Source organism: Strongylocentrotus purpuratus, unplaced genomic scaffold (genome assembly GCF_000002235.5).
Source record: "Strongylocentrotus purpuratus isolate Spur 01 unplaced genomic scaffold, Spur_5.0 spur5_scaffold_13, whole genome shotgun sequence".
Classification (NCBI taxonomy): domain Eukaryota; kingdom Metazoa; phylum Echinodermata; class Echinoidea; order Camarodonta; family Strongylocentrotidae; genus Strongylocentrotus; species Strongylocentrotus purpuratus.
In genome coordinates this window covers 7,081,128-7,106,572 of record NW_022145598.1, presented here as the reverse complement: position 1 = coordinate 7,106,572, position 25,445 = coordinate 7,081,128, and the positions used below count along the sequence as shown (strand labels likewise).

The 25,445-nt window shown below is 38.5% G+C and overlaps 2 protein-coding genes across 2 annotated transcripts; one reads left to right on the top strand and one right to left on the bottom strand.

The window, feature by feature from the left end:
- Positions 1–1,928: 1,928 nt before the first annotated feature.
- LOC105447550 lies at positions 1,929–9,626 on the bottom strand. The gene is made up of 2 exons (XM_011685760.2): positions 8,863–9,626; positions 1,929–3,672 (listed from the first exon to the last, which is right to left on the bottom strand). The coding sequence occupies exon 2, from the start codon at positions 3,663–3,665 to the stop codon at positions 2,583–2,585; it is 1,083 nt and encodes a 360-aa protein (XP_011684062.2). The 5' UTR covers positions 3,666–3,672; positions 8,863–9,626; the 3' UTR covers positions 1,929–2,582.
- Positions 9,627–11,272: 1,646 nt separating this feature from the next.
- On the top strand, positions 11,273–11,922 carry LOC115923306 (nucleolar protein 58-like; the record flags this gene model as incomplete). Its single annotated transcript, XM_030983757.1, is given in 2 exon segments — positions 11,273–11,692; positions 11,694–11,922. Coding segments are annotated over 2 exon segments (642 nt in total), but the record flags the coding sequence as incomplete, so codon positions are not given.
- Between the last annotated feature and the right edge of the window lie 13,523 nt (positions 11,923–25,445).

Below are 25,445 nucleotides of genomic sequence, written 5' to 3'. Positions count from 1 at the left end.
TATCAAGGTCTTTTTTTCTCTCTCTCTTTGTGTGTCTCTTTCCCTATATCAGCCATGTGCTCTTTTTATTTTGTTCTCACTCTCTTTCTTCTTGTATCACTTCCTGTCCTTCCTTTTACTTACTCCTGTCTTATTTTCACTTTCAATTTTATGATGGAAGGGGAAGGGGGATATCTTTAAATGCTTATGAAAGCCTTCTTCTTCTTCTTCTTCTTCTTAAAAAAGTAAATCAACTACCACTCTTCAAATATGAACACATAACAGATTAAGTAAAGAACCTATACATGGATGAGCACATGAACTCTGAATCTTTATTCTAGTCAAATAAAAGTAACAAGCATATAGATGTATAATCATTCTGGTACCCCCCCCCCCCCATCAAACTTTTAGTCAGATTTCTTTTAATTAGCTACATAGCACAATACTAACAATTCTAATCTGGTATTACCTTTTTTTTCCTGAAGCATACATGCCAACATTTGAAAAACAGAAATCTGTACAAATTATGCTATTTAAAAAAAAAAGAGGAACAATCCTAACTCTCCTATTCAATACTACAGACAAATTTGTACAGAAAGAGGAACACCTGCATTAAAATGATAATTATCTTCTCCCAAAAAGAGGAATGTTCCTCTTTAATCTGAACAGTTGGCATGTATGCTGAAGTGATGCACTATAGACAAAGGAAAGTTTTAAAATATCAGAAACACTGAGTGTCCTTACTACATGTACAATATACATGTATATACCAATGCATAATAAGTATGTGCTCACATATGCAAACTTCTGCTGGCTTATATGAAGTTTGTGCATGGCTCTAATACATCATGTTTGTAAACAGAGTAGTACAGTTTACAAATAAATGTATCATTGATTTTCAGAATCTTTTTAAACATTTACAAGTACATTCAGCAGAAAGCATGTCATACATGGAACAATGTGTTGTTACATTATACCAGTTTTATTTTTAATTCTTTATACTACCTGCAGATTCAGCGCAACTGTACATTTCATATATCTACAATGTATATTTAAAACAAAAATTGTTCAGTTGTTCACCAAAGTCAGGTCATTTGACCTTACCATTGTAAAAAAAAATCAAGAAAAAGGCCCAATTTAGAGGGAAATATGTCAACAAATGCAGTACAACCTGTACATAAAGACCGCTCATACATGTACATGTAGAGACAAGAAAAGCAGTTTTGATGAGCAAGTGGTCTTTATAATCATTATACAAGTTTGTTTAATGTAGATTTCAATGGGGGGAAAAAAACTGTGGTCTTTACAGACAGGTGGTCGCTACAGAAGTTTTGACCATATCTTACACCAAACTTCTATCAAATTGACGATCAAATGCATGGCACCAAATCTTTTAATAACACTTTGAAAGCATCTTTTGATTACACTTTGAAAGCATTGCTGCCTTTCAAATAAATCTGCTATGTCTGACAATAATCTATCTACATACAAGTTATAAGAACAAAAAAAAAGAAATATATGGGCACATTATTATTTAGATTAAATTCTATATACAAATTGTATAATCTAAGTGTATTACAGATACAATGTATGTATGCAAGTGTCCTGTTGGTCCAAGATTTTGTACAATGCCCTTTCAAGCTAGATTTATATACTACATCTTCAAATACAAGTATTCTACTATATTAACAAGACACCTACATGTAAATGCACCATGTCTAAACATTGCTGAACTCAAATGTTTAAAAAAATCTAAATCAGCAGCAAGGCAATTTTGTGAAAATATGCTTCATCAGTTATCTGAAAAAAGGTATTTGATCCATTATGTGAGTACAGTGTTCACATTTCTCCAAACTTCACTCCATTTTCAGAGGCTCAGTTACTATAATTTGATTCAAAATGCTGGAATGATGCACCAATGTTCTTATGTTTTGGGGTACACTGTACATAAGCAATTCGGAGACAGAAAGTCCATGGACGTATCATTCTAAACTCTATATTGCTGATTCGCTGAATCAAGATAACAAACTAATTAGATTTTTTTTGTCTGTATTATCATGGAAAATACACTGCCCTCTTTTTTTAATCTTTGACTAAACAAATTAGGAAATGTCTGAAAAGGGACTAAGATTTTACATCTTTAAGGGACAGAGCCATAGCAATTGCATAAAACTTTATTTTGTCTTGAAAGCTATTAAGGATAATCATGTTTTTCACACTCATCTGTTATTACAAACAGAAATAGTCAGGAAGCACTAAATAAGTAAAACCATATGGTACAGCTTAATCATAGCAGCAGCAGATGAGTTAAGATAATGCAGCTTTTAAATCATATTGAACATAGTGTGTTTTGGATTATTTTATTTTTAAATTTTGAAGTTGAAATGTATTAGGCAAGATTTCAGGTATGGCTGTGTCTTTTTCAAGCTGCAACCACGTTGGTGCAAAAAGATTCCTACATGTATGCCAAACTCTTTTCCTACTTTAAATTGCACATTTCAGTTTCAAGTTTTGAAAAGCAACTTGATTATCTCTTAGTTTCCTTAAACACCTTGCCTTAACTCAATCCCATCGTTCTTTTGAAATATCCTGTTAAAGACTTCTCATCTCTTCTTTTCAAACAGCTTAATGGCACTTGCTCTTCGAGGCCTGGCTTGCTTGGGAGGCACGTCATTGCTTATTTTGACATTTTTAAATGATTCCTCAAACAGAGACGGTCCTAGTGAGTCTGTACTTTGAGAACCTCTCCTGGGGGACCTGGCCTGTTGTTGTGGCCCACTTGTTTGGGCCTGCTCTGGTTTCGTTGGTAGTGAGCCGGTGTCTGTTTCTTTGTTTCCGTTCTTGGGTGTGAACGCTGATGGATAGGTGAAGTCTTTCAGAGTGTCCAGAAAAGAGAGCACCAAGATGCCATAGTCAACCACAATGTCCTCCACCATCTTCTTGTCTTCCTCCTTGGCATTGTCTTTGCCAAGAAACTCTGCAACGCTTAGGTGCGTCATGCCCTCAAATGAGGGCAGCAGGTTAGGAGAAAACTCTTCAAGGAACCTTCCAAGGATTGTGGTCTTCCAGTAGCGTTGCAGGAAAGCATCGACCTGTATCTCCTTGATGATACCGTCAAAGCTCAGCAGATGCACGACTGAGAGAGCGTTACCTGCGGCTATCAGACCTTCTTCCAGATCCTGCACAGTGTCCAGGAGGATTGGTCCGAAGCGGATAGAGTCGCTGAAGTAAAGAGACGCCCAAAGGCACTCTGTGTCCACCAAAGCAACCAGGTCCGACCTGGGTAGATGATAGTAGCCATCTGTGGACTCATCAAGGCTGCATACGCTGAACTTCCCAGCAGAGAACTTGATACGAGACCGCTGCGGGTAGCACAACTCTGGGAGCAGTCCACACATGATGTCTGTCCATATCTCAAGATATCCCTCTTTACTGGAGCAGACATAGCTGATCTTGGGTTTGGGATCATCTTCATCATCGGATTCCAACCCCTTGGCGATCTCCTGGATGTCTTCTCCTGTGATGCTAGAGTCTGCGTGGAGGAGGACAACTTTCTTCTTTCCAACGATCGTGATCACCGAGCAGATGCTGACTTTAGTAGTCAAGAGCTCATAGTTTGGACTGCACGTACTCACTCCATGACCCTGAACAGCCATTTTTCTCTCTACAAGTTCAGTGGTTTCCATTGTACGACTGAAAATGAAAAAAGTACAAACTTTTAAGACGATTGGACATGATGTGAGAAACATAACAGGCTGTAGATGAAATGGAATCACCTGGGCAATATTTATTCTCTTTCATGTATTACAAGTTTTCCAATATTACTATCAAAATCAATGATATGATCATAAGTTTATTTTATTACCATCTGACCATGAGTATGCACAATCAAAATAATTATGCGATGTCCACATAAAGAAACAGCTCTAGACAAAATCTGAAATTAAGTAGTTGTTAGTCTACACTTAAGCTTAAGCCATAATGTAATAATTGTATTTCTCCCTTTAAAAAAAATTGTAAAAATAATATATCTCAATTTTCTACCCACTGAACCCATTCTATTCGAAAAATAGACTTTCTATTTTAGTCTAAAAAAATTGACTGATTTTCATTAAAATGGGTGCTTAAAATTTTGATTTTTATACTCCAATTGTTTCAATTTTCAAAACTAAATTAAAAAAAGTAATCACGAAGTGCAGCAGCTTTATTGTATTGCCCAAGTTATTGAAATGCAAGTTCGGCTTCTGCCGAACCTGCCAGAGCACGCTGCCAAGGTTCGGCTTCTGCCGAACCTGCCAGAGTAGGCCGTCAAAATTCGGCTTCTGCCGAACCTGCTAGAGCTTGCCGCCAAAGTTCGGCTTCTGCCGAACCTGCCAGAGCACGCTGCCAAGGTTCGGCTTTTGCCAAACCTGCCAGAGCTAGCAGGCCGTCAAAGTTCGGCTTTTGCCGAACCTGCTAGTGCACGCTGCCGAACCTGCCAGAGTAGGCCGCCAAGGTTTGACTTCAGCCGAACCTGCCAGAGCACGCTGCAAGGTTCGGCTTCTGCCGAACCTGCCAAAGTAGGCCGTCATAATTCGGCTTCAGCCAAACCTGCCAGAGCACGCTGCCAAGGTTTGGCTTCAGCCGAACCTGCCAGGGCACGCTGCCAAGGTTTGGCTTCTGCCGAACCTGCCAGAGAAGGCCGTCAAAGTTCGGCTTCTGCCGAACCTGCTAGAGTAGGCCGTCAAAGTTCGGCTTCTGCCGAACCTGCTAGAGCACGCTGCCAAGGTTCGGCTTTTGCCAAACCTGCCAGAGCTAGCAGGCCGTCAAAGTTCGGCTTTTGCCGAACCTGCTAGTGCACGCTGCCGAACCTGCCAGAGTAGGCCGCCAAGGTTTGACTTCAGCCGAACCTGCCAGAGCACGCTGCAAGGTTCGGCTTCTGCCGAACCTGCCAAAGTAGGCCGTCATAATTCGGCTTCAGCCAAACCTGCCAGAGCACGCTGCCAAGGTTTGGCTTCAGCCGAACCTGCCAGGGCACGCTGCCAAGGTTTGGCTTCTGCCGAACCTGCCAGAGAAGGCCGTCAAAGTTCGGCTTCTGCCGAACCTGCTAGAGTAGGCCGTCAAAGTTCGGCTTCTGCCGAACCTGCTAGAGCACGCTGCCAAGGTTCGGCTTTTGCCGAACCTGCCAGAGCAGGCCGTCAAAATTCAGCTTCTGCCGAACCTGCCAGAGCATGCTGCCAAGGTTTAAACATACAAAGGACTATTGAAATTGAAAAAGGACCAAAAGTGTGTCAAGTTGAATTTTACACATTCCTGCATGGGCATTCATAGAGCATCATTCTTCAGAGGAAGAGGCTAGAGCTGCCTTAATGGGGAGCCTCTCATCTTCCAAATTCACGAACAGAAAAATGTCTCAAACAAGTATTCTCTGTACTATCTGGCTGGAAGAATACATTTGAAGTAGATCAGAGTTGACCACATGCCACATAAAGATGAAATTTGTTTCATCAAGAAAGATATACAATGAATACCTCCAGGACAAGCCACAAGGAAGAGTTATTTGATCCCACTGTTGTTGGGCAAGCTGAATTCTACAAGCTGTGGACGCAATTATTCTTCTGGCACGTAAAACTGAAAAAGGCGAGTACGATCTTGAATCAATTTTTCATTAAGATATTGATATTTAGGTCTACATACATGAATCAAGAGAGTTAGAGATTTTTGTGAGTGTGTGCCCTTTTAAATTGTCCATGTCTACATGCACTGTACGTCGATACTTCTATTTCATGCAATTTTGAATGTTAACTGACTTTGGAAGATCTAAATGAATGTTCTACTCTCAGCTCTTCTGTCAAGAAATTTAATTACTGAAGTTACTTACAACAATCACATGCAGTACCCCATAAACAGCCATCTGCACTGTACTATGTCCGACACATATTACAAATGACAGTGACCAATGCCCCAATTTGTATGGCATGTTTTCATGTGGACAACATGAACCCAGGGGTCAGACAGGTCAGGAGTAATCTAAACATTGCTGGACCAGCTAGAAGTGCCCATGGAATACATACATACATGTATACAGTATGGTACATGTACATTGCAAATAGGCATAATGTTGCACAAGCCCTTCAGGTCATCTTAAAGGGGAAAATACAATATAAACAGAAATAATCATTAATGGACATGGATGTTATTTTGCCCCTACAGTCAATACAGACATCTACGGTATGTTCATACATTCAGTAGGCAATTCCTTTCCAAGTTAATACCAAGTAGAAGAACATAATTTCAGGACAGATGCCTGATATCATTTGTTACTTCCGAACTTCACACATGGCCATACAAATTATGTGTCTTTAGTATATGCAGTGCATGCCCTTGATTTTCCCCAGGATTGAAAGGAAGTTGTACAAGAAACGGGATGATGCAAGGAGGAATGGGAAAAATACTATCATAGATGGCATGATTGGATCAGTCCAAAACTAATCTATCTAATAAATCGAGTGAGTTTGACATTAAAAAAACCCTCTTATAAAGATGCTACATTATTAGTTTAAAGGGAAATCCTACCTTCATAGCAACTTGCTCTGGGGAAAAGCGAATAATCATTGGAGCAGATTGGTGAAATTTTCTACGAAATCAGACAAATAATACGATAGCTTTGAATTTCTGAAAGTTGTAAAATTTAATGAATGCAATCACTTTACATATGGGAGTTTCAAATTGGCTGAATCGGTAATGCACAGTGCCGGTACAACCCTGTCATTTGTTCCAATACCAAACATGACTAAAATCTCATTTTTGAGAATTTATGATAAAGATTTCTTGTTTATTGCAGGACCAACATGTATATGCAATCCATATATTTTGAATAATACCCAGAGTGAAAAGGTGTTTAGGAGAACACTGGAAATTAATGTTATTTTAGCGTACAACAAATGGGAGAGTTTTCAGGGAGTACGTCACAGTCGAATGACTATAGTTTGCCAATTTGAGATTCCCTTATGTGTAGTGATTACAACTTTTTTAAAATCATAACTTTGTCTAATTTCCATCAAATTTTCACCAATCTACTATAATTTGTCTACTTTCCCTCAGTGCAACTTTCTGTTTTTTAACCCCAATTCAACATAAAATGAAATAATTCTGGAAAAATCTGTCATCAGCTCACTCTGTAACGAGAGGTGCTCACTCTACCCTACAACACAGTTACCAATGCCCCAATATATACAAGACATGTCTTCATGTGGACAATGTGAACCCAGGGGTCAGACAGGTCAGGAGTAATCTAAACATTGCTGGACCAGCTAGAAGTGCCCATGGAATACATACATACATGTATACAGTATGGTACATGTACATTGCGAATAGGCATAGTGTTGCACAAGCCCATCAGGTCATCTTAAAGGGGCAAATACAATATAAATAGAAGTAATCATTAATATACATGGATGTTATTTTGCCGCTTCATATATCTATGTTCATACATTCTATTTCTTTCCAAGTTAAAACCAAGTAGTAGCAGAATATAATTTCAGGACAGATATGCCTAACATCATTTGTTACTTAATTCCTACCTTCACACATGGCCCAAAAAATTGCATAGAGTACCATAATTACTTCAATTAACTGCATACAAATTATATGTCTTGAGTAAATAAGCAGTTATGCCTTTGATTTCCCCAAGAATTGAAAGAAAGTTGCACTACAAAGAAACACCGGAATGATGTAAAGAGGAATGAGAAGTTTTTTGTAAGAAGAAAAATTTGGCTGGGTGGTCTTGCAGGTTAGGCAGGAGCCTAACTTAGGCAGCGTGCTCTGGCAGGTTCGGCAGAAGCCGAACTTTGACAGCCTACTCCGGCAGGTTCGGCAGAAGCCGAACTTAGGCAGCGTGCTCTGGCAGGTTCGGCAGAAGCCTAACTATGACGGCCTACTCCGGCAGGTTCGGCAGAAGCTGAACCTTGGCAGCGTGCTCTGGCAGGTTCGGCAGAAGCCGAACTTTGACGGCCTACTCTGGCAGGTTCGGCAGAAGCCGAACTTTGACGGCCTACTCTGGCAGGTTCGGCAGAAGCCAAACCATGGCAGCATGCTCTAGCAGGTTCGGCAAAAGCCGAACTTTGACGGCCTACTCTGGCAGGTTCGGCAGAAGCCAAACCTTGGCAGCATGCTCTAGCAGGTTCGGCAGAAGCCGAACTTGCATTTCAATAACTTGGGCAATACAATAAAGCTGCCGCACTTTGTGATTACTTCTTTAAATTTAGTTTTGAAAATTGAATCAATCGGAGTACAATTATCAAAATTTTAAGCACCCATTTTACTGAAAATCAGTCAATTTTTTTAGACTAAAATAGAAAGTCTATTTTTCGAATAGAATGGGTTCCAGTCATTCCTCTAAAAGAGATCATAAAATTAATTTAAACAATAAAAAAACAAGTTTAAGGGCAATTCATTCTATTTTTTAATAAAGGTGCAGTAAAATATTTACATCAATAAAGTTTTGAATTAGATATGAAATTTAAAAAAACCTTAGTCATCAAAACTTTGTTTTGTTCAACACAATGTATATATGAAGTTGTAGGACTTTCCTATCCTTTGATGAAAAACAAAACTCTTAATTTTATCATACTTCCTCAGACTAAATAGTCCAGTAACTTTTATGTCAACAAAATTAACAGACTTGTGAAGATGATAACTATAATAAAATTACAGACATAAAGCGGAAAAAGAGACAAAAGCGAATTTAAAATCTATTTAAGTACAATGATATCAGAATTTTTTGCACCAATTATAAGACTTATTCCTCAAAATAAAATACACTGTTATGTATTGTAGTTAAATAATTAAAAGAATATTATAAGCCATTGTTCACTACACAAAAGACAATGTCAAATCACTTACCTGTGTTTTACTGCTGCAATAAATGAGCCAGATGCTGCTGTCAGCTTAACGATTGATTACTAAGGCACTGTTGGTCACTATTTATTGATCATTAAAATATCAGACTATCATAATATAAGTTTAATCTCTTCGTTCAGCAGAGCGCCAGGAGAAACCATAAGTGTACTGACAGGCCAACTTTCTGGCTGTCGACTGCACTCCCAAGAACCGATACCCTAAAATATGAGTAAAAGTTGGTGTGAAGTCTCTACAGAGCCTGACATCATGAGTGGATAGTAAAAATACTTCCGCGGTTGTCCAACTGTTAAATTTGGCACCCAATCCGAGGGAAAATCCAATACATTATCTCTGCGGAAACGCACGCCATTCAGAGCCCGGATGCTATGTATTTTAATCGTCTCTTGATTGTCGCTTCATCACAAGAGAGAGCTTGTGTTATCCGTCACCTCGACTGAAAGTGATTGGATAGTTTTTTTTATAGAATGTGAACACAACCATCAGACAGTCTTCCTTTTTATCAATGCTATTCATCATATCTCTGAATAGATTTTTTTTTCTCTTTCTCTCGCCCTATCTCTTTGATGAGTTCATGACATCTCAAGTACATTAAACTCACTTTGTATTTTTTTCTTTCTGGAAGTGGAAGAATAGACAGGATGCGAAGCACGAGTGTTCTTTTGTTTTACCTTGATCGATGATTTGTATAGATGAGGATGTGGTGGGGGGCTGGCAGAGAGAGAAGAGAGGGAGAGGGAGAGAGAGAGAGAGAGAGAGAGAGAGAGAGAGGGGGAGGATTGAGAAGAAAAAAGGCAAAATAAAAAGAGGGATAGAGCTAGAGAGAAATAGATACAGATGGAGAGGGGGAGGGAGAACAAGATACAGGGAGACAGTGACAGAGAGAGAGATAGAGGGAGATAGAGAGAGATAGAGAGAGATAGAGAGAGAGAGAGAGATAGAGGGAGATATAGAGAGATAGAGAGAGAGAGATATAGAAAAGGAGATATAGAGAAATAAATAAAGTGAGAGGGGGAGTGCCAAGCTACATGTAGGAAGGCGGTGCAAGGTTAACAAACTTGTAGAAGTGCAATGACTGGCAGAAAAAGTCATCTACATTGTAATTTCATTTTCAACATTTCAGTCATAATTCTTTATGATCTTACACTGTACACCTTTCCACTCATCACAATAAAAATTTTCACCACCTTTTCAAGCCTCATTTCTCAAATCAATTCTGCTGAAATCTTTGTAACTACTGCAAAAGCCATCCCTTCCTCAAGCTTAAAGATAAACTTGAGTACTGGTAATGCGATTGCATTGTGAAAGAAAAGGTGTGGAATGGATCAGAAAAGTTGATCATATAGCATGTAAGTAATAGTGTGTAATGCAAGGTTCTAGAGTCATCAAAATCATCATAAATTTGGCAGAGTCTTGGTAAAGTAACAATCACTTACACAGATAGATGTATATGGGACAACACACATGGTGTCGGGGCTAGTACTACCCTGATTTCCTTATCTTTCTATGCTCATTACTCAGCCAGTATACATTTTCTTCCAAAATTGTTTGGCACATGATATTTATTTGTAATCTTGAACATTCAGTGTAAGTTTTGTTAGATTCTGTGAGAATTCATTTTCTTTTTTTACCAGAACTCAAGTTTATCTTTAATTCTTTAATTTTCTCTCAATAACTACATACCAAAGTTGAAATCAGTTCCCCCCTCATTTTCTTCCCCATCCCTTCCTGTCTGTTCATCTTATTTTGTCTGACTCTTTTTGCCACATGATAATCAAACATGTTACCTTCATCCATTGATCTTTTTTTTTCTTGGTGTCTCTATTTCATGGTTCTTTTAATTTCTTTTACATTTCTTCTTTCTTTCTCTTTACAAATGTAAGTGAAACTCTCTTTCTCTCTCTGTCTCCCTCCTTTCTCTCTCTCTCTCTTCTCTCTCTCTCTCTCTCTCTCTCCCACTCTCTCCCTCCTTTCTCTCCCCCACCCCACCCCCCTCCCACTGTCCCCCTGCTCTTGCTTTCTCTCTCTCCCTCACTCTCTATTCAAATGGAAATGTTCACATCCCATGACATGCTGAGATAATAATGCACACATGTATACTGTACACGTATCCCAATGAGACAAACAAGGAAAGAAGAGACTTCCTATGACAATGAATGCACTTATACATTGAAGAAAAAACGTTTGTTAATGTTATTAATGCCACACAACTACTCTTCAAGAACACAACTCTTCCGCAGGAGCCTGGAGGGATAACTCATAGTGCATTTTCCCACATACGGTTCACTCTACCCATGCCTCTCTCAGCTCTGCATTCAGTGGTCAGTACCATCTCATTAGATCTCATGATTGACAGAGGAAGAAACACAAGAGGAAGAAGAAGAAGAAGAAGAAGAAGAAGAAGAAGAAGAAGAAGAAGAAGAAGAAGACGACGACGACGAAGAAGAAGAAGAAGAAGAAGAAGAAGAGGAAGAAGAAAAAGAAGGAGAAGAAGAAGAAGAAGAAAAAGAAGAAGAAGACGACGACGAAGAAGAAGAAGAAGAAGAGGAAGAAGAAAAAGAAGGAGAAGAAGAAGAAGAAGAAGAAAAAGAAGAAGAAGAAGAAGAAGAAGAAGAAGAAGAAGAAGAAGACGACGACGACGACTACAACGACGAAGAAGAAGAAGAAGAAGAGAAGGAAGAAGAAAAAGAAGGAGAAGAAGAAGAAGAAGAAAAAGAAGAAGAAGACGACGACGAAGAAGAAGAAGAAGAAGAGGAAGAAGAAAAAGAAGGAGAAGGAGAAGAAGAAGAAGAAGAAGAAGAAGAAGAAGAAAAAGAAAGAAGAAGAAGACGACAATGACAAAGAAGAAGAAGAAGAGGAAGAAGAAAAAGAAGGAGAAGAAGAAGAAGAAGAAGAAGAAGAAGAAAAAGAAGAAAAAGAAAAAAAAGAAAAAGAAGAAAAGGAAAAGTAAAAAGAAGAAGAAGAAGAAGAAGAAGAAGAAGAAGAAGAAGAAGAAAAAGAAGAAAAAAGAAGAAAAAGAAGAAGAGTATTATCATTGATAGTCTAGTATGGCGTTCAAACACTTCTTCAAATTCTTCTTAATGCCTACAAATGGTTGACACCATCTTTGAAGAAAACAAGAAAGACAAGTATTCGCTAGGTAGGCCTATGTGTAGATAAAAGCTGACAAACAAGATCTTGTGTGCAAAGGACAAATGCTACAAATATAACACAATGGAGGGAACCGACAAACATGTGCATGAATATCATACAAGGATATATCGTCTACAGCCCATTGTCTTCCCTTCACCATTCATGTTTAATTTTAGAATCACCTGCAGCTATCTGCAACCATAAATGTGAGTAAAAATAGCAAGGTATCTAGAAAAAATTGGAATGATACTTTATCGCCAGGTATGGTTCTGATATACATGTAATGGCACAAAATGAGTATAATAATTCCCATTTAGATAGATTGTACATTACACCTGCATTTAAGTTTGGAGACAAATTGTACCCTTGATGTTTCACAAGTTTAGCTCAAATGCATAAACAATGAATATGTTCAATCATTATCAAACATTTTAATCTGTTCTATATTTCAACCACTTTAATGGCAAAAAAGGGGCCCTAAAAATGAGAGGATTTTTATTTTTATGTTTGTTTGCTTCTCAGAGAAATTTGGAATGTGTTTATTTGAAAAACTCTCTCCCAGTGACTGCCTACCTTGGGGAATTGGGGAATGATATGTATCATTCCAAACAAAATGGCACTCGTGCATTTTTTAAACAAATTTAGCAAATAAAGAGTAGAAATTAATCAATATCACTACCCCCACATTTATATGCCAACATAGAGTACTGGTCAGAGTTGTAGAGTAGGCTCATCCCCCCCCCCCCATTTTTTATTTTTTTTTTTTGGGGGGGGCACCATTCTTTAGTCCACTAGATCAGCATTTTTCAACCCTTTTTTAAACACAGCACCCTGTTAGGAGTTAAAAATGTTTTGGGTCACCCCTATACTACCTTAGGGCCAAACCAAAAATGAATTAAGAGGATATGTTTTACATCCATTGTACACATACATGTAGACGTACAGGTATATTTTCACATGGGGGGTATTTATGGATCTCACTACCTGAAACTATCTCATTTCATAATTTAATTTTAATATCTCAATTTTTTTATTTCCTCATCAAAATACCTGTAGTGATATATTTGGGCATCTTGTGGTTTCAGATACCTTTCTTTTCCTCTTCCTTCATCTCCCATCGCTCTCACCTCTTTTTTTGCAATTCGATTGAGGGGGGGGGGGGGGGGGGACAAGTACCCACCCGAGCTAGCTACGCCACTGCTAAATATGCAAGCATCACTTCATTCATTTGGAAGCCGCCAAACTATTACATCATGCACTGTAGTTCAGTAAAACATTTAACTAAATTCTCCTTTTTAATATTCAAAAATTAATTTAGTTAATTATATCATATCATTCACATTTGGCACTTTATAAACTGTTTGAAATTCAGGTTAGTGGATGTTAGTCTAAGTAGTGAGTAATGGTATGCACTTACCTCTCCATCAAATTAAAAGTCTTTTGGCCTTGCTTCTTGAATCAATTCCAATAGAAGTTAGATCTTCTACAACTAATACACACCACCCAATTCACTGATTTGATGTCAACATTTAAAGGTTATTCCAATTCATGAAATCCAGTTTAAATGCCATTTATGGGAATGATATCACTTGGCAGTTTGTGTCCACATGCGTCCACTAAGTATGTCTCTCGTCTAGGTCCAGTAACTACTTGGTCTAATTTAAATTTAGAATCTAAACGCTCATTGATGCCCCACAAACAATTAGCTAGCACTGTGATGGCACCGCGGTCCGTCCGGGCGCGACATACATCAAGACAATTGACATGCACACCTTTCCCTTCACGGTTACGGCACTTGACTTCGGGGTTTACCGTTACTCGGCAACACTGCTTTTGTATCAATTACAAGGTGTTTCCTCTTTTCTTATCTGTAAACGTCTTCAATCGGATCGCAACACAGCCACGTGAAAACGAGATCAAACAAATACACAGCTCAAAGAAATCTGGTATGGACCGAGGCTCTCCTGCTCTAGTACGGCTAGGCTAGGCTCGGCCACAAACTACTGGCCGGTACGGTGAGATGGACGAACTATTTGCAGACCTTGGAATTTGTATTGGCTAAACAGCTTAGTGGAAGAGATTAGACGCAAGGTGATCAATAACGGGGGCGAGATGCACTATTATCTGCCTGACTGCGGGTCTTTTGAAAAGGAAATTATTGAATAGATTGGGCTGGGTAGTTATGTCCGCGTCGTTATCCCTTTCAATCAAGTACGAACACCTTTTTCAGGACAATCATTATTCAATTTTATTGATCCATTTGAAGATGAGCGCACTCTTCTTTTAAGTCTCAACTTCTCTCGTATTAAAGTTTCTATTCTTTTTTTTCTTTTTTTTCTTTCTGTTTTTATTGTTTTTTCTGAAAAATTAACAGAGTAAAAGCAGCAATATAAAATATAATATCATAAAGTTTCTATTCTTATATAGGCCGTATAGGTCCTGATTAAATAATATGCTATTTATGGAATGTAATCAAGTTGAATGCACTAATCTTTGTAAAGTGCCTATATGTGAATTATTTTCATTCTTTTGTTACGAAAAGTGAATTATATATATATGGTTGCTAGGCGTGACAACATTATGGCTTGCCTAGCTACGTACCGGTAGTAGTGCTAGTAGTGGTGGTGGACTGGTGGTGGTGGTGACCTGGGGTAGTGGTGGTGGTGGTGGTGGTGGTGCATGGTGGTAGTAGTAGTAGTAGTAAGAGTGGCAGTGGTGGTGGTGGTGATGGTGGTGGTGGTAGTAGTAGTAGTAGTAGTAGTAGTAGTAGTAGTAGCCATAATAGTAGTAGTAGTAGTAGTAGTAGTAGTAGTAGTAGTAGTAGTAGTAGACTTAGTAGTAGTCGTATTAATAGTAGTAGTAGTAGTAGTGTTAGTAGTAGTAATAGTGGTAGTAGTAGTAGTAGTAGTAGTAGTGGAAGTAGTAGTAGTAGTGGTAGTAGTAGTAGTAGTAGTAGTAGTAGTAGTAGTAGTCTTAGTAGTAGTCGTATTAATAGTAGTAGTAGTAGTAGTAGTAGTAGTAGTAGTAGTAGCCATAGTAGTAGTAGTAGTAGTAGTAGTAGTAGTAGTAGTAGTAGTAGTAGTAGACTTAGTAGTAGTCGTATTAATAGTAGTAGTAGTAGTAGTAGTAGTAGTAGTAGCAGTAGCCGTAGTAGTAGTAGTAGTAGTAGTAGTAGTAGTAGTAGTAATAGTGGTAGTAGTAGTAGTAGCCATAGTAGTAGTAGTAGTAGTAGTAGTAGTAGTAGTAGTAGTAGACTTAGTAGTAGTCGTATTAATAGTAGTAGTAGTAGTAGTAGTAGTAGTAGTAGTCGTATTAATAGTAGTAGTAGTAGTAGTGTTAGTAGTAGTAATAGTGGTAGTAGTAGTAGTAGTAGTAGTGGAAGTAGTAGTAGTAGTGGTAGTAGTAGTAGTAGTAATAGTGGTAGTAGTAGTAGTAGTAGTAGTAGTAGTAGTAGTAGTAGTAGTAGTAGTAATAGTGGTCGTCGTAGTAGTAGCCATAGTAGTAGTAGTAGTAGTAGTAGTAGTAGTAGTAGTAGTAGTAGTAGTAGTAGACTTAGTAGTAGTCGTATTAATAGTAGTAGTAGTAGTAGTAGTAGTAGTCGTATTAATAGTAGTAGTAGTAGTAGTGTTAGTAGTAGTAATAGTGGTAGTAGTAGTAGTAGTAGTGGAAGTAGTAGTAGTAGTGGTAGTAGTAGTAGTAGTGGTGGTAGTAGTAGTAGTAGTAGTAGTAGTAGTGGTAGTAGTAGTAGTAGTAGTAGTAGTAGTAGTAGGAGTAGTAGTAGTAGTAGTAGTAGTAGTAGTAGTAGTACTGTAGACTTAGTAGTAGTAGTAGTAGTGGTAATGGTGGTAGTAGTGGTGGTGGTGGTGGGTGTGATGGAAGAGGTGGAGTAGTAGTAGTAGTAGTAGTAGTGTTAGTAGTAGTAATAGTGGTAGTAGTAGTAGTAGTAGTAGTGGAAGTAGTAGTAGTAGTGGTAGTAGTAGTAGTAGTAGTGGTAGTAGTAGTAGTAGTAGTAGTAGTAGTAGTGGTAGTAGTAGTAGTAGTAGTAGTAGTAGCCATAGTAGTAGTAGTAGTAGTAGTAGTAGTAGTCTTAGTAGTAGTCGTATTAATAGTAGTAGTAGTAGTAGTAGTAGTAGTAGTAGTAGTAGTAGTAGTAGTAGTAGTAGTAGTAGTAGTAGACTTAGTAGTAGTCGTATTAATAGTAGTAGTAGTAGTAGTAGTAGTAGTAGTAGTAGTAGTAGTAGTAGTAGTAGCCGTAGTAGTAGTAGTAGTAGTAGTAGTAGTAGTAGTAGTAGTAATAGTGGTAGTAGTAGTAGTAGCCATAGTAGTAGTAGTAGTAGTAGTAGTAGTAGTAGTAGTAGTAGTAGTAGACTTAGTAGTAGTCGTATTAATAGTAGTAGTAGTAGTAGTAGTAGTAGTCGTATTAATAGTAGTAGTAGTAGTAGTGTTAGTAGTAGTAATAGTGGTAGTAGTAGTAGTAGTAGTAGTAGTGGAAGTAGTAGTAGTAGTGGTAGTAGTAGTAGTAGTAGTGGTAGTAGTAGTAGTAGTAGTAGTAGTAGTGGTAGTAGTAGTAGTAGTAGTAGTAGTAGCCATAGTAGTAGTAGTAGTAGTAGTAGTAGTAGTAGTAGTAGTAGTAGTCGTATTAATAGTAGTAGTAGTAGTAGTAGTAGTAGTAGTAGTAGTAGTAGTAGTAGTAGTAGTAGTAGTAGTAGTAGTAGCCATAGTAGTAGTAGTAGTAGTAGTAGTAGTAGTAGTAGTAGTAGACTTAGTAGTAGTCGTATTAATAGTAGTAGTAGTAGTAGTAGTAGTAGTAGTAGTAGTAGCCGTAGTAGTAGTAGTAGTAGTAGTAGTAGTAGTAGTAGTAGTAGTAGTAGTAGATTTAGTAGTAGTCGTATTAATTGTAGTAGTAGCAGCAGTAGTAGTAGTAGTAGTAGTAGTAGTAGGAGTAGTAGTAGTAGTAGTAGTAGTAGTAGTAGTAGTAGTAGTAGTACTGTAGACTTAGTAGTAGTAGTAGTAGTGGTAATGGTGGTAGTAGTGGTGGTGGTGGTGGGTGTGATGGAAGAGGTGGAGTAGTAGCAGTAGAAGTAGTAGTAGATGTAGTAGTAGTAGTAGTATGCTAGTAGTTCGGGGGTGGGGGGTTCTCACACATTAGGACATACGGGGGTGTGCTGCTCTAATGGGTCACTAACAAAAAAATCCCTAAACATGGGTACCATTTTTAACAAAAGTAACATTAAAAATGGGTCTGTTTTTTCAAAAATTCCAAAATTTGCCATGCAAACACCCGAAAATCTTTGGGAAAATGGGTTTATTTTCTCAAAAAAATACCCCCAAATGCCCCCCCCCCCTCCTTAATTGAGCGAAGGGGTCTACGATACGTTTTATTTTGTTGCTGGAGATTTTCATTTTACACGTTTGGCAGGAGTTTTTTTTTTCTCATAAACCTTGGATATTCTAGATCGTTTGCGGAGGCAAAGCAATATATAACCAAAGTCTAATTTTGAGTGACCTCTTTCCAAACTTTTGTAGCTTGTTATTAACAAAATTGACAAGATGTATGGAAATGAGTTCATACCGGAATCTGGGCTCGCTTGATTACGAAAAAATAAGACGCGAGCGGAAGGAAGGGCGCGTGGTGGGGGGGGGGGGGGTCTCCCGCTACGAGCTGGTGGGGACGGCAGGAGAATGAGACTCTCTCCAAATTCGGGAGGGTTGACAGCCCTGGGTGTAGTTGTAGTAGTAGCACTGGCGTAAGAACCGGTGGGGACTGGGGAGGCCTTAATTCCCCCCCCCCCCTGGTCAAAAATGTTGGGGGCAGGAATATGGTAGAAAAACCCTTATTTTGTTCCCTTTTGGATATGTGCCCCTTTTTCTTTCCACCATAAAATGTATTTAAAGAGACTAAGAGCAATTTTTTTTTCTTACGTTTCACCCAAAACTCGCTCGCTCGCATTTAAAGTAACATAGTTTTGTTGGTTATTAAAGATTTTTTCAGTCTTTCATGATTAGGATTGTTTTTCCTCTCTATAAGACGTTTTCGCACTGCGACTTCACAAATCTTAAATCTTAAATGTTTTGCTCGCTCGCTCACAAATAAATATTCAGACCATCTCACCCGACTGCAAAGTATGATGCTTAAGCAGTATCTTGGACCGTGTAAAGAGAGATACAAGCAATGTAATCATCCCTGATATTCTAATAATAATATAATAATAATCCGTTTTTTTTATATAGCGCTCAATACACCGATCCAACGATTTCCCTAAGCGCTTTACAGATATATATATATATATATATATATATGTATATATATATATATCTGTAAAGCGCTTATATATACAGATATATTCTAATCACAATGTAGGGGTATAAGGGCTAACCAAAGTCTAAAAATGTTTCCTTTCATATAGGTGCCCCTTTTTTGTTGGTGCCCCCCCCCCCCTACTTTGAAATACGCTCCACCGCCCCTGGTCCTTGAGTAGAGGTGATTGTTAAATCTCGAAGAACACAACGTAATACCTCATGGCAATTCTCTAATGCCATAATGCAATACTATAATGTCAAAAAATTCCCTTTTTTTTAATTTATTTTTATTCACTGGAAAAAATGTCATAGAATGCACTAAAATAAGGCTGATATTGCACCAGATACCCTTTTGAACCCAAGAGCTTCCACGGCCCTTGAGTGGCCCTGGACCCCCGGCCGCAAAATGTTATATTTAAGTGGAAATGAAACAATAAACTGCAACTGAAACTGAAATGGCTCATGCGATGGGATGTAATTATACGCTATTGTCGACTAGAAATAATAAGATCTAAAAACCGATCGATAATTTGACTTTAAGATACAAAGTCTGTTGGAGAGTCGTGCTTGTAACAAACCACGGCAGGATTGCAATAGCTCAGCAGTCAGCAGTTAGATAATTGTTTTTTTTTATAGCTCAGATCGTTGGTATTGATTAAAACTACGTGCTATCTCAAAGTAATGATTTCTACTCGTTAAGTTTAAAGGCAGGGTATTTTACCGACATCGCTACCAATGCAGTATTGTATTTTCACACGTAAGCACCTGTTAAAATAATGCATCTATACACATCGTCGTCAAGGGTAAATGCCCAAACAATGAAATACGAACATAGATCATAAAAACTGGTATACGAAATACGACATGAATATCTTTGGGGGGGGGGAGGCTCTATCATTTGTTTTTGACCCGCCGTTTGAAGATTTTTTTTCCCGACTGCCTCCCCCCCCCCCCCCTCGTTGTCACCATTTTAGACAGTCAAAAATTGTTAAGCCTCCACTTTTCTTCTCTCTTTGCTCTACCCCCACTTTTAGACCACCATTAGAAGGGGGTAGGGTGATTACTTGGAAACACAGTATTTTTTGCCTTTTGGGTCTAAATTATTATATACCTAATAGGCAAAACAATCATACGAGCGCATAGCGTGAGCTGATTTTTTTTCTCCTTCTCGAAAAAGTGACCTGAAATCAATGCATTCTAAACCCTTATTTTAAATAAGTCCCCTGAAATAATCATTTTAACATGGGTTAAATAGATTAAACAAATATGGCGTCGGAGGTTCTAAGACGCTAATCACGTTCGGAATTCCATATGTAGTTATGCGAGCGCAAAGCGTGAGCAGGGACGTGTCCAAAGGGGGGGGGGGGGTGTGGGGGTGCGACACCCCCATCTATCAGGATATTTTCGGTAAAATTGCGTTGCCGTCGGGAAAAAAAGAGAAAAAGGGGAGGGAAAAAAGATAGGGAAGGGAAAGAAAAGAAAAAAAGAAAAAAGGAAAAGAAAGGAAGGAAAGGAAAGAAAAAAAGAAAAAAGGAAAAGAAAGGAAGGAAAGGAAAGAAAGGAAAAAAAAGGAAAGAAAAGAGAAGAAAAAAAAGAAAACAAGGGAGGAGAGGAAAGAAAGGAAAAGAAAGAAAAGAAATACAAGGAAAAAAAGAAGAAAAAAAGAGAAAAGGGGAAACATAGAAACCGGGGGTGAAAGAGAGGAGAGAGGGGGAGGTAAGAGCCTGAGAGAGGAGGAGTGGGAGTAAAAGAGAGAACGGGGTTGTTGGGTGGAGTCGTCTCGTCGAGGGAGCAAGAAAGACACGCATAAATGTGTTGTGTCGGGTCAGCTGTGTCGGTATTTTTGCTCGATCCTCGTGTACTATTTCAATGCAGAAGTTTGAAGTCGGTGAGATGTATAATGTCGGTCGGCCGACAAGTTTTTTTCCCCCTACGAACTGTGACTTTTTATTCGCTGTGACTACAACTACAATACTTGTATTTTTTCGAAGTTTCACTTTCCTATAATATCAGCTAAAGAAATCAGAGGTTTAAAATTTTCGGAAAACTAAATTCAAACAAGGATTAAGAGTCAACAACGGTACAACGAATCGTCTTCCTTTCTCTAATATGTTAATGAAACGCCAAAGCCTCCGCGCTTCGCGCGGGAGGGGAAACTTCATTAAGACAAGGATTAAGAGTCGAGAACGGTACAATGAATCTTCTGCTTTCTTTCATAATTTAAGGAAACGTCAAAGCTTCCGCGCTTCGCGACTGAAGAGAAAAAACTGGATTCACACCAGTAGGGTTAAACTGAATTCAGACAAGGATTAAGAGTCGAGAATAGTAGAAGGAATCGTGTGCTTTCTCTAATAATTTAAGGAAACGTCAAAGCTTTAGCGCTTCGCGCGAGAGGGGGAAAACTGAATTCAGACAATTAGGGTTAAACTGAATCCAGACAAGGATTAAGAGTCAAGTACGTTATAACGAATCGTCTTCTTTCTTTAATAATTAATGCTATGGTCACATTACCCAAAGGTAGCCTGCTCGGCGGCCGAGTGGCGAGTTTTTAACCAATTCTGCCCGGCGGCTGCCCGGCCATCGAGCGGTGGCCGCCCAGGCACCGCTTGTTTTAAGGGCATCGCCCGGTCGCCGCTGAAGTTTTAGCGCGGAGTTAAAATTTGGGCGGCGCCTGCTCCCTTTTCACTCGCCGCCCAAAATACGCTCGGTTCCTGGGCGGTCGCCGCCCGTTACCGACCTAATCGCTGGGCGATGCCTAAATTCCAGCAGCGACCAAGCAGGCTACTGATCGGTCGGTCGCTGCTCTGATTTGTGACCGTAGCTTAAGGAAACGTGTAGGCTCTCGCGCTTCGCGCGGGAGGGGGGGGGGGGGGGGGGGGGGGGGAACTGAATTCAGACGAACATATCGTCTACTTTTCTCTAACTTGATGAAACGTTAAAGCTTCCGCGCTTCGCGTGGGAGGGGGGGCTGAATTCAGACAAGGATTAAGAGTCGAGTACGTTATAACGAATTGTCTTCTTTCTTTAATAATTTAATGAAACGTCTAAGCTACCGCGCTTCGCGTGGAATGGGGAAACTGAATTCAGACAATGATTAAAAGCCGACTGAGAACGATACAACAAATCGTCTTCGTTTTCTAATATTTTAATGAAACGTCTAAGCTTCCGCGCTTCGCGCGGGAGGCCTTTCAACCATCCCCTTTTAAGTGATTCGCTTGCTCACTACCGCCCCTCCCTAAAATAAGATCCTAGCCACGCGCCTGAAATATATAGCTATGATGCTGATTAAGTTGACGAAATAATTCGTATCTTTATTTTGTCGAGGAAAATGACCATTTGCGCATATGCAAGTACTATAGATAGTTCAAAGGAAAACAATTAAGCCTTCGGCCCCGGGTTTATAGAGTTAAATTTGTAGATATTGGGACATTTAATGTTGTCGGTAATTGGTGGCTACTTTTGTCGGTAATCGTTGGCCTCTACAGTCTACACCCCCTCCCCCCCCCCCCCCCACTGAAAAAGGTCTATAGACGCCCCTGACCACATGGGCCCCTTATTGTCATTTGACAGGTGTGACAAATACAGCCTATTTGTTGATGATAAGCCATACATGCATCAAATCGTATGTTCAGAGCCAGAAGGGCATTTACTTTTTGTTGAAGTAAATATCCTTCTGGCTCCAAACAGATGAAATGTCTCATTTTCTCTGTCTCTCTGTTTCTGTTCTCCCCCTCCTCCTCTCGCTCTCTCTCTCTCTCTCTCTCTCTCTCATAATCCATGATGATCTCTTCATTTCATTCCATTCTATTCATTTTATTTTAATTTTTTAATTTCCAACAAAATACAATACATAATAACGAGTACAATGTAAAATATTTACAAACCATAGTTACATTCGTAATAAACAAATCTTAACAGCAATTTATACATTTGAGAAAGACAAAAATTGAATTATAAATTTAACTGCATTTATATTTTGAGGAAATGATAATAATAATACTCAGTTTTTATATAGCGCAAATTACAGTTAAGTCTCTGAGCGCTATGGAAATAGAAGAAAATCAAGAAGTGAGTACAAAAGAAATGAAATAATTAGAACTTAATAGCATGTTAAATATAAAAACTGGAAACCACATGTATAATACATTGTATTGTATAAAGAATGGTACGAAATTACGTTTGAAAAAGGTAAGACTTTAAACAGAGGCTTAAATAGGTCAAGAGAATACATTCTTTGATATTACTAGGAATTTGTTCCATAGTTGAGGGACTGCATGTGGAAATATCATATTGTAGATACTGTATAAGGGGGACAAACAACTGTCTGGAATTAGGACGAAGCTGCCTAATTGGATGATACTCATTGAGAAGCTGTTGTAAGTAGAGAGGAGCCAATTTATGCTGACATTACAAGAAGTTTAAATATTAATCTATCTTTAACTGGAAGCCAATGTAAATTACGAAGTATTAGGGAAACTGACACTCGTGAATGTGTTCTAGTGATAAGCCTGGCAGCAGAATTTTGTATTCGCTGCAGTCTACAAATCAGTGTATCAGGCAGACCGAACAATAAACCATTACAGCTATCAATATGGCTAATTACAAAAGCGTGCACAAGTCTCTCTGTAGTATCATGATCAAGGTAACGCCTTATCTTTCCAATCTTATGTAGCCCATAAGCAGCAGAACGGCATATCTTGTTTATATGACTTGACATTGGAAATGGAGAGGTCTTTTCTTTGGTTTTTGGGGTCCTCGAAAGGTTGAAAACCTGCACCCCCCCCCTTGAGCGCCAGGGGGGGGGGATCTCCAAAAAAGGTAAAATTAACGTTAAAAAATGTAAAAATACACATTTGTCTTCCCAGGCCCATTCGTCTCCTTTCTCTAATAATTTAATGAAACGTCAAAGCTTTCGCGCTTTGCGCGGGGGTTTGATTTGATTTGATTTATTGGTTTCTGCATCTTTTTTCTTTTTTTCATCATACATTTTCATGAACATAATATGGCTTGATTACAGATAATAAACGATATTAAACAAATATATTGAATTTAAACAAATATATTGAATGCACAATTAACATACATTAGATGCAGGAGGGCTACAGAAATAAGCAAAGTAGCTTGACGTGGGGTGGGGGGGGGGGGGACTCCCCCTCCCTACACCCACCCCCTAGGGAGCGCGCTTCGCGTGGTCACTACCGCCCCTAAAATAAAATCCTGGCTAAATAGCATGTAGCTCGTTTTGTGGAGATTAAGTGACACTTTATTTGCTAGTATCCATTGCAATATATTTAATAACTCGGCATTGATTTTATCAACCAGGATGTTTGGATTTTTGTGTGAAAAAGATAAATTAGTATCATCTGCAAATAAATAAACGACATTGAGTTAGATGATTTACAAAAATCATTTATATAAAGAATAAAGAGTAGCGGGCCTAGCAGACTACCTTGTGGGACACCATTGCATAATTCAGATGCATGCTCGTTTAAGTGTACAAATTGCTGTCTGTTAGAGAGGTAATCACTGCAAGGCCTTTCCACGTACACCATAGTGAGATAGTTTGTAAAGTAAAATTTCGTGATTGATCGTGTCAAAGGCCCTGGAGAAGTCCAGGAATATACATACAGTGTGTGACGATGTATCAATTGCGTGGGCAACCTTCTCAACAAAAGATATTAAAGCATGAACGGTGCTGTGCTTTTCTCTAAAACCAAACTGGAAGTTGAAAATAAATCATATTTCTTCAAAAAAGAGATCATCTGGATATGGATTATTCTTTCGAAAACTTTAGAAAATGAAGATAATAAAGAAATCGAGCGGCAGTTACCAACATCCAGTTTATCTCCCTTTTTAAATAACGCAATAATTTTGGCTATTCTCATAGAATTAGGAAATTGACCATTTAGAAGTGATATATTAAAGATTTGAACCAATGGATCTACAGTAAAGGGAATAATGGAATTTAGTATGACATTATTAATTCCATCTTTTCCCGAACTTTTCTTATCTTTCAGATAAGAAACAATTTTCATAATTTCTTGCCTATTAGTTGGAACAAGGAAAATAGTATTTGGATTGTGAAGGCCTAAAAACTCCACAAATTTTTGTTTGAAGGCGGAATGTTTTTAGCAAGATTATTTCTTCACACCAGCATCCAAGTTAGATTGATAGTAATATGTTTTTGTGCGGATGCACTAATATAGTCAAAAGAGTAATTTTTCCAGTTAAATCATGAAAAATGTGAATTTTGATAAACTATTAATATAACAATCAATAATTATGAATATAAAATATTCAGAAAATAGTATAGATTCTTTAAAGTTCATAAAAGATTTTGTGAAATGTCATGCACGCAATATGATACAAAACATATAACCTGGGCTACGGCATGGGGAAATCAAGTTTTGGGGGATAAAAAGGGAAATTATTGGGATTAAACTACATAAAGCAATTGATAAATAGTGAGGACATGACGTCACAAACTGATAACCAAATTGGCAATTTGTGTAGTGATTTTCATTGTTCCATAGTTTTACATACTTTTCCAAAAATTCATAACTTTCTTATTAGTTATCAGATTTTGCTCAAACTTTTTTTGATTGGTTTGTCTGATTTTTCTGCTTCTATTAAAAGTAAGTTATTTTTGGAGTGGACTTGTTTTACTCAGTCTCATTTACTAGGAGCAAAATAAATAATCTGAATTTAATCTGAAATGATCTATCTTGTCTTGAAGCCAGGCTATCCCTGTCACTATAATTTTGTTGGAAAACACACATGTACCCCCTTCCTCCCCTCTGAAACCCCCTTGATTGCTTATGTGGTCTGCTCTGTTACTTTCCAAGTTCATCATATTCTGACGGAAGAACCCCATGGGGGAGGTCTTTTCCATTTTGAAAGTACTCTTGAATAATCCACGTGTTGAGTGTTCATTTAATGCATCTCTCGGTGAAATGATGAAAGTTATCATGTTTCTTGATGATGATTAGAGTGTATCCGAACACCTATCCGCATGACATCCACCCCCGGATAACCACCCCCCCCCCCGGATAACCCACCCCCGGACAACTACCCCCTAGGACAACTACCACCTTGGGCAACCACCCTCTCCCTGGGACAACTATCCACGTACCGCT